The 10000-nt window shown below is 43.5% G+C and overlaps 1 protein-coding gene across 3 annotated transcripts in view; it reads right to left on the reverse strand.

The window, feature by feature from the left end:
- The window catches only part of mRpL52 (mitochondrial ribosomal protein L52), a 110026-nt gene that overhangs the window by 46845 nt on the left and 53181 nt on the right, over positions 1–10000 (reverse strand). For all 3 annotated transcript variants that reach the window (XM_068351960.1, XM_068351959.1, XM_068351958.1), the window contains exon 2: positions 4392–4443. In XM_068351960.1, the coding sequence (XP_068208061.1) occupies positions 4392–4443 (52 nt within the window). The remainder of the gene's footprint in view (positions 1–4391; positions 4444–10000) is intronic.

Here is a 10000-nt window from a genome sequence, read left to right on the forward strand (position 1 = left end):
TTACAAGAGGAGGTGGGCGGAGTTACCAGAGAAAGAGTTGCCTAGCAAGCAACATTAGTACCCCTTCTTCAAATTGCAAAGTTGACAACCTTACGCCACTACGCCACTAGAACCATGCCCCGCGCTACGAGAATGATTTACTAGAAATTTCTAGAACGAATCAAGTTAATATATAAGGACATAGCAATGCATAGGAGACAAAGAGATCCAGCCAATCCCTTTGAAATAGCCGACGTCCGCCAGCCCTCTCTCCAGCCAGTACACGACTCCTCGCAAGCGTGAATAGTGTTTTCCTCTCAAACGTGAATAGTGATTTCTCTCCAACATATACCGTGTATAGTGTAATCCAAACATTGGTGATATTGAGTGGCTAAGTTAAAAATGTAGTGTGTTAATGTGAGTACATTTTAGAGTATAAATTTTTGTAACTGGCCCTGTGAGATTAGGTTAAACAGTGCAGTGTATTTATTTTGCTTAACCATTCGGTAACATTGTATGAGCTTAAGGACGTAAGAGTAACAGTCGAGTATATGTAAGTGAAATTCTGATTTATTTTCTGTGTGTTAAAGTGTCATTTATTCAATAATTGCCAAAATCAAATAATTTCATAAATTAATTTCTAGTGAAATATGTGATTGTATAATTTTTTTTATTTTTTTTAAGCGTCTTTCTTTTTGTCTAAGTCTAAGGTTTAGTTCAGATTTAATATTTCGAGTGATTTAATTTTGGTGTTATTTTGAATTGTTACCTTTTTAAAGAATATATCTATTTTTGTAAAGTGTGTATTATTTTGATCACCAATATTTTTCTCGGTACTTTGCTCGTATCCCCTGATTAAGAACCGAAGTAAGAGGTTGATTCAAGAATAGTTCCTGTTAAAAAGGTAATCACCTAGTTTTGTTTTGAGTGTAAAAGTGTTCATATATATTATTGTCTGGGAGTTGCGTATTATTCTCAGAGCTCGGAGGTATTTCTCTTGTGCATCAGATTATGTAACATAAAGCAGGCGAGGTTGGGAGCTCGGGAACTTGCGTAATTCACTAGTCGTGATAGGATGTACAACAAGTCCTCCCTCTCGTGTTATAACACAAATAAAGTTATCTGGGATAAGTTAAAATTTTATATAAGTCAAATAGCCCCCTTCAATTATTCACAAGAGCATGATGAAAAAATGAACTATTTGCAAATTTCATTAGACAAGCAGCTGACAAATCTATGCCTCTGACTGGTGCTTGACCAATGAAACACTTGATCCCTTGGTGGTCAGATACACTGGCCCAACTGATAAAGGATAAGCATGCAATTGGTAGAAAATTAGGGACAGTAAATAAAAGATTTAAGAATTTGAGAATGGGTCCTCTTATGATTGGAAATACAATTAATAAACTGGTTGATATAGTAATAGAAATTAGTGTATTAAAACCATATTTTAATGAGATATCTGCAAAAATTTAGAAAAGCAATAAACAATCATGCACATGGATGACAACTTTCGTGAAGCTAGTGCTTGTGGAAGATTGTGTTTGTGAAGATCGTGGGTGTAGACAATAGTGTGCCTGGAACATCATGAACCATCATGTGCATAGCCAACTAGGTTATGGACGATCGCTTGCATGGACTATAGTGCTCGCGAGGCTTGGGTGCGTGGAAGATCTCAGTTGCACAGTTGGCAATAAGGCCCGAGCTCGTATGCATGGAGATTGTGCCAGTGTGTAGAAATTGCTCAGTTAAAAGAAGATACAGGAACAACTGAAGCAAGAGCTTTTTAAAGAAAGGAATAATTCTGGCACACCCAACTACTCTCCTTCTAAAAAAGAGAAAGAGAAGAACATCATCATCCAGGAAGGGGGAAAAAGGCAGTGCCCTTCGTCACGACCGACAGTAAGCAAGCTTAGTTCCATACTAGAGATGAGGCGCACTGTCTCTCCCACAGGGAAAAAAATGGTAGAAGTCACGAGTACGCGATTCCTACCAATCTGACTTTCTATCCTTTTCGTAGATATAGGCATCAACAAAGTTCGTCTCCTACGACACTTAAACAGGACGATTAAGAGGATCTTGCAGGCTAGACCTACAATAATATAACCAGGTGATCCATCCTTACCACTTTTCTGGGGTCAAGAAGATACTGAAGGAAAGAAGGATGGTGTCTTTCACTTCACAGCCGACTGTTCCTCTGACAGAGCACCAACAAAGTCTTAAGAGAATCAACTACCCAGCACTTATTTCACATTTTCGTCATCGTTGTAAGAGATGGAACAACTACAAACATGCCCGACAGGATGAAGTATGTTGGATACCGGCAGGTAGAAGAGAAACCCATTTCATAAATACAATAACAGGTATCAGGAAACACTACACTCTCTTGACTTCTTCCATTAATATCACCCAAATGTAACTGTCTGCCAGAGCATTTATTCAATCTGTAAGAAGAAGGCAAGGTCTTTGATTTAACAGATCTGGCTGGGTAAAATTACACACTGTACGGTACACATTCCCTCCCTGCTGTCAGGAATGATACATTTAAAACATTTATTTCTATTGCCAGGTAGTTCAATAAAAATATTCTTGGTCTGATGGGGGCAAGACTTCTAAATTAACATATGTAAAGTCACTATTATGCCTGCCTAATTAACACAGATTCCCTAGACCCTCTTACCTATAAAAAAAACATCCCTGGATGCTCCCAAAGAATTACTAGACCTCTCTGCATTAGAAGATGCACTACATACCCTTCTTTTTATGCTTAGCATCACTATCCTTATTCTTCAATTCTACATAGCTCGAACAGGTCTGCACTTCCTGCTAAAAGGAAGCAAAGCACTCCTTACAAAGATCTACCATGGAACACAGATGGAGTACCTCTTGTAAGGATCAAATGCGCTTTGGAACAGCTTCCTAACTTTGCATATGAACCAAACCCAAAATTTAACAAATTTAGGAGACATATCTTAATATTCTGCACTAACCATATCAAAATCAAACCAATAAAACAAAAAGAAAATACAGAATACACAAAAGACAAATTAAGGTGTGCTTGGCAAAGTGGGTTGGATGAGAATGACCACCTATAACAAAGAGTGTCATACATTCAGCCAAGTCATCACCTTACAGAGGCAATAGTTGCATATATAGATAGGGAAGCATTATGGAAGTGATAGTACAGACATAATCTAAATATATTCTCGAGTAAGCAGTCAAACTTATTCTTTTTGGATCAGTGAATAAACTTCAGGGAGATTCACTGAAATTATTAAATATCTTAATATTCTCATCATTTATTTATTTCCTTATTTCCTTTCCTCACTTGGCTATTTTTCCCTGTTGGAGCCCTTGGGCTTATAGCATCTTGCTATTCCAACTAGGGTTGTAGCTTGGGTAATAATAATAATAATCACAAACGGAGTTTGGATGGGTATGTGAGAGAAGGAAGTTGAGAGTAATGTGAGTAGGAGTCAGGTTATGACATGCACGAGAAGGGAGGGTGGAGTGCCAGGTTAAATGCCATGCTGAATGGAGAGTTCTTTGAGGAAGTAGCTCAGTTTAAGTACTTGGGATCTGTTGTTGTAGCAAATGGTGGAGTGAAAGCAATGTACGTCAGAGTGAATAAGGATGTAAAGTATTGGGGGCACTGAAGGGAGTGGTAAAGAATAGAGGGTTAGGAATGAATGTAGAGAGAGTTCTGCATGAGAAATTGATTGTACCATTTGTGATGTATAGATCAATGGATTGGAGTTGTGGGGAATGAAAGTGACAGAGAGACAGAAATTGAATGTGTTCAAGATGAAGTGTCTGAGGAGTATGGCTGGTGTATCTCGATTACTGTAGATAGGGTTAGGAATGAAGTAGCGAGGGTAAGAAAGAAGGGGTGTAAGAAATGATTTAGCAGCTACAGTGGATATGAATGTGTTGAAGTGGCTGTCTGCTGAAGAAGGTGATGAATGCAAGAGTTGATGTGAGATATAAAAGAGGTTGGCCAAGGTTTGAGTGGATGGATGTAGTGAAGAGAGCTCTAGGTGATAAAAGGATAGATGCGAGGAAGGCAAGGGAGCATGCTTGAAATAGGAATGAATGGCAAGAGATTGTGACCTAGTTCCAATAGGCTCAGCTGCTTCCTTCAGTCACCTCGGCGACCGCTGAGGTAGCAGCAATAGGAGATTCAGCACATGAAACTTCATTTGTGGTGGAAAACGAAGGAGGGTGGGCTGTGGCACCCTCTAGCAGTACCAGCCAAACTTGGCTGAATGCCATAACAGGCTGGGAGGAGCGGAGAGGAAAGGTTCTCTTTTGTAACTTTTTTTTATGTTGGCTACCCCCAAAATTTGGGAAAGTGCTTTGGTAAATAGATAGACAAACAAAAGGAAGCAATAACATTTCAAAACTGGTCTCACCTTTTTTGAAATTTGTACTTCGAGGAGAAAGACCTTGAAAATCTCATCCCATCTGAAAACAAATATACAAATTAGAGAAAAAAAAAGCTTTAAAAAGTTGTGAAAAAAGCTTAAAATATACTATGGATCGATGATGATCACACAATAATCTCACACTAACTTGTACACTTACAGTATTACTAATATACAAGTACAGGCATTTCTACTGTATTAGAATTATAAATTGAAAATTTCAATGAGTAGAAAATTCATAGATACAGTACTTGGGTATACAGTAATTATTTTCAGAGTTTTAAAACAATAATGCAAAAATTTATGGATTTATACAAAAAACAAAGAAAATAGAAACTTTCACCTATTTCAAATGTTAAACTTTCAGACATCATCTTAATAGAATTATGATTCCCAACTGTAAGTCACTAATTTACTTAGTTGATTCCGGGATGTACAGTGGTAGATAAACCTTCTATCAAGAGCTTTTAATGAAGTACTGTATCTATAGAAAAAATTCACCATATGAAACATGACAAATTTGGAAGTAACTTGTATTTTTCCTAACAATACAAACCTGTAGCTATCTATAGGGGTATTACTTTCAGCGAAGCTGAAAGACGAGCCATTGGAAATTTAGCGAGGCTTAACCGCCCACGTGATAATTAGGGGGGGTGGCGGGTAGTAGCTACACCTTTCACTTACACACCTGGGCTGTGATCCCCACTTTGCTTGGAGGTAGGACTTCAAGGGGGAATGGTTGCTGGTGGGCCAATCTGTATAAATAGCTACAGGTTTGTATTGTTAGGAAAAATACGAATGACTTCAAAATTTGTCCTTTATTCCATAACTAAAATACAAACCAAAGCTATTTATAGGGGTTGACTCACCCATTAGGAGGGTGGAAGTCCCTGCCAATCTGGCTTTTTGGCTTCGACCCGGGGACTTCCCCTCTATGTGTTAACACATAGTAGGTGGAAACCCTTACACCTCGCTAAACCTTGCTATGCATAGTCTGCGGCCTACACAAGCTGTGTGTTTATGATACTAGCAATGTGACTGTCAAGGTAAGAGTTCTTCCAAGTCAGAGGAATTGTCCAAGGCACCAGAACATACCCAATACCCCCTCGCCAGGGTATGGGGACGTAATAGTATTGAAACAATACCAGGATACACAAGGGAACAATGGTTTACCTGCAGTTGGTTGAGGTCAGCTTTGCAGAGGACCCTGGATGCAGACTTCCACAAGAGAGAGGAGGATGAAGAAACGAAAGAGCCAGTCATGCTTATTCATACACTCAGACTAAAACTGGGTAACCAATGCCCTCAACCACCTACTACTTGTCCATCAAGGAGCTTGAGGTGTTAAACCAGTTGTTGTGCAGCCACCACAGGACCGATAGAAAACGTATCGAGTCTCTTGCGGGTTACGACTTGCAGTAGTGGGCATTGAAGGTTGTCTGATGTTTCCACACGCCAGCTTGTAGAACCTGCTCCAACAAGTAATTACGCTTGAAGGCCATGGACTTGAGAATGCCCCTGACGTCGTGTGTTCTGGGTTGACATGTCGGAGGAGGATCTGGATTTTGTGCGAGGTCAATGACCTTGCAAATCCAAGCCAAGATGGTGTTTTACATGGTCCTCCTTTTGAACTTCTCAGTGCTAAAGAAAAATGCTGACACGGGGGCAAGATGCTGCTATTCTTTTGAGGTAGTACCCCAAACTCCTTACTGGACATAGTAGTAGATGATCTGGGTTATCGGTTACAGAACGGCTATTCATCATCCAGAAGGAATCAAACCTGGGGTCCACTTCCCCTGGATTTTGAGTCCTGGCTACAAACTCAGGGATAAAGCTGAAGTTTACCTCTTCCCATTCCCTTGAATGGGCGATGTCACATGAGAGACCAAAGAGTTCGCTTACTCTTTTGGCCGAAGCCAAGACGAGATTGAACACCGTCTTCAACGTGAGGTGGAGATCTATTGCCTGGCATAATGGTTCGTAAGGAGGACCCTTCAGGGACCGAAAGACCGGAATCACGTTCCATGGAGGAGGTCTCACTTTCGACTAGGGACAGGCAAGTTCATAACTCCGTATGAGAGAAAGTTCTAGCGAAGAAGAAATATCTACTCCTTTCCGCTTAACTGCGAGACTCAAGGCTGAGCGGTAATCTTCTACTGCCAAAACCGAACGGAGCATTTCCTCCTACAGATTTACCAGGAACTCAGCTATTGCTGGGATAGAGGCATTGAGGGAAGAGATACCCCTTCCACGACACCAACCACAGAAGACAATCCACTTTGTCTAATAGACGGAAGCTGAAGATCTTCACAGGTGTCCAGCCATCCTCTTTGCAACTTGTTACAAAAATCCTCTCTGAGTGAGGAGGTGCTGGATAGTCTCCATGCGTGAAGTCATAGCGAAGCTACGGCTTTGTGGAAGATGCTGGCATGTGGTTGTCTGAGTAGATCGTGTCGCGGAAGGAGCTCTCTTAGAAGCTCCATCAGGAGTTGCAGAAGGTCTGAGAACCATTCTGCGTGATGCCATAGCGAAGGTATGAGAGTCATTGAGAAATTAAACTAAGTTCTGGTCTTGTCGAGTACTCTTCTCATTAGACAGAACAGGGGGATGGCGTAAACGTCAATGTTGTCGTACCATTGTTGGAATGCATCTTGCCAGAGAGCCTTGTTGTTCGAGACTGGGGAGCAGTACAATGGGAGCCTAAAGTTTGGGGACATTGCAAACACATCCATCGTTGGGGAACCCCACTAAGTCAGGACTCTGTTAGCTACTAGACTATTCAAAGATCACTCGGAGCCCACTATCCGAGTGGCTCTCCTCAGGTTGTCCACAAGCACATTCCTTTAGCCACGAATGAAGCAAGCTGATAAGATCACCGAGTTGTCTTCTGCCCATGTCAGTATCTCTACTGCTAGATGGGATAGGGGCTGCAAAAAAGTACTGCCTTGTTTGTTGATATAAGTCACTACAGTGGTCTTGTAGCTCATCACCACCACTGAGTGGCCCACCAGGAACTGCTGGAACTGTTGAAGGGCCAGGAAGGCATCCTTCATATCTAGGAGATTTATGTGCTGGTACTTTTCGGACTCTGACTATAGGTCTGTGGTCGTGTGATGCAACATGTGCCCCCCCCCCCCCACCCTTCTTTTGATGCATCTGAGAAGAGCATCAAGTCCAGGGGGGGGGGACGAGATGGTTGATGCCCTTTAGCAGATTCTCGTCTGTCACCCACCACTCCAGGACTGTCTGTTCCTCTGATCACATGAAGATCAGAATGTCCGGAGAAACGAAGGCCTGATTTCAGACGGACTTTAGCCGTCATTGGAGGGATGGCATCCAGAGGTGGCCCTTGGGAAGATAAGTGCCCGAGGAGACATAACCCCCTCTGGGCTGGAAGTTCCTCTCGTCTGAGGAGAGGTCTTGCAACCTTCCTCACCCTCACTACCCTGTCGTCTGATGGGACGGGTTTGTGAATGTTGGTGTCTAATATCATTCCTGGGTATACCAGTCATTTAGAGGGAAGCATTAATGAATTCTTGAGGTATACCATGATCCCCAGCTCTTGGCAAAGCCTCAGAAGTTTGTCTCGGTTCTGATGAAGGGTTGCCACCGAGTCTGTTAGAATAAGCCAGTCATCCAGATAACGTAGGAGACGAATGACGATTCTGTGAGCCCAAGATGACACTAGGCCAAACACTCTCGTGAAGACCTGAAGTGGTGTAGAAAGACCAAAGCACAGCACCTTGAACTGGTATTTTTTGTTGTCGAGAATGATTCTCAGATACTTCCTAGAAAAAGGATGGATTGGGATCTGGAAGTATGCGTCCCTTAGATCCAGTGTGCACATGAAGTCCCGTGGTCTTACCACTTGTCTGACTGAGTCTCCCGTCTCCATGCTGAACGGAGTTTGTTTGACAAAGTTGTTCAGAGATGAAAGGTCGATGACTGGTCTCCAGCCTCTAGATGGATGCTTTACGAGAAAGAGTCGACTGAAGAAGCCTGGGAACTCTTGGAGAGCACTCTTCCCCAACATGGTCTGAACTTCGGCCTGTAGGGTCAGCTCCTTTGCGGATCCCTTCACATAGGAGCTCTATGGAACTGGCGTCTTGGTCAGTGGAGGGAGAAATTGAATGAACAGGACGCAATACCCTGAACAAATCCCGGAAATTGTCCAGGGCCCGGCCCCGAGCTGCATCCACCTCTGCCAGCAGCGATGCAGGCATCCTCCCACTGGTAGACAAGTGAGGGGATTACCAGTCGTAACGGTTGCAGCCTCGGCCACCCCCTTTAGGACTTTTCCATCCACGGGAGGACTTGGGGCCTTTCCTGTCCTTGGTAGGAAAGGACTTCTTGGACACCTTCGATGATGTTGCTGTCGTCTTACTCGTCGTCGGCTTTTGGTGCTTTGTCTGAGGATGAGTAGGTGGTCTCTAGGGCTGGGATGTTAAGGCCCTATGGAGGAGGATGTCCTGGCTGGAATTCCTCCATCTCTTGTCATCAATGACCTTTGATGTCAGGATGCCACAGAACTTCAAATCAATCAATCAATCCACCATCTCTCCGCAGCTCGCTCAACGTCTTCCAGCTCAAACAGAGTGGAACCCTCCACAGAGGAGTTTCATAATCTCACTCTGTGGGACTTGGGGATGGAGAATTTCCACTATCGAGTCTCTCCATCTCAGGATGGTGTTTGCCTACAAGTTTACAACTTGGTGGGTAAGAAACTCGATGGTTCTACTCTCCGTAAGTAGAAAGGTCTCAATTGCCTTCCTGAAGCTTTCTTTAGACAAATCCTCGGTCTGCAACAGATTTCCCACAGACCCCAACAAGAGGTCTAGCCACGAAGTAGCTTGAATGGCATACTTTGCCACCTTCTCCTGATTGAGGATCTCGGATGCAGAGAATGAAACATGAGGAATGGAAAGTCTTTCTAGAGAAGATCCCCTTGTTAATTCCTCTAAGGAATGGTAAGGAGGAAAGGTCAGAAGAGGCTTATCAAGAACCTCGTAGTACTTCCTCTGCTGGCCACTAGGTAGTGGGAGGAGTCTAGAGGATGAACCTGCCCGGAGGGAGCCAGAGGAGCCGGTGATCTGAGCGAACACCTTTCGTCAGGCCCTCTTCAGCCCCTGAGACCAGGGCAGGATTGTGCTGGTTTTAGGGGGCTTTTGAGCGTCATAGACACGATCTAGGACCCTGCCTTTGCCCTCCTGAAGAGCCATTGTTGGGTCCGACAACCCACTGATGGCCCTCGTGTAGGCTAACACCTGCCAGAAGGCATGCTCTGACTCTGTCTGCTCTGCCTTTGATGGTCTGGGACTGACACCAAACTAGGAATCTTCCAACCACGAGACATCATCTCGGGGTAGGTCGTGGTCGTCATCAAATTGATGAGCTGGGGACAACTGCCCAACTGCCATTGCAGTTCTCGCGCTGCAATGTGGTCCTTGCCAAGGACTTCGGCAACGTCTTGGCATCTTTGAGTTCTTACCTTGGGGGGGGACTCCAAAAGGAAGTCCTTGGGGGTAACCCCTCTCGCTGCTCGCCCGTGGAGGAGGAATGGCCTCTTCCACGGGTTTGGTGGATGGTCTGTGGTCCTG

The sequence above is a fragment of the Palaemon carinicauda genome, chromosome 28, assembly GCF_036898095.1.
Source record: "Palaemon carinicauda isolate YSFRI2023 chromosome 28, ASM3689809v2, whole genome shotgun sequence".
NCBI classification, from domain to species: domain Eukaryota; kingdom Metazoa; phylum Arthropoda; class Malacostraca; order Decapoda; family Palaemonidae; genus Palaemon; species Palaemon carinicauda.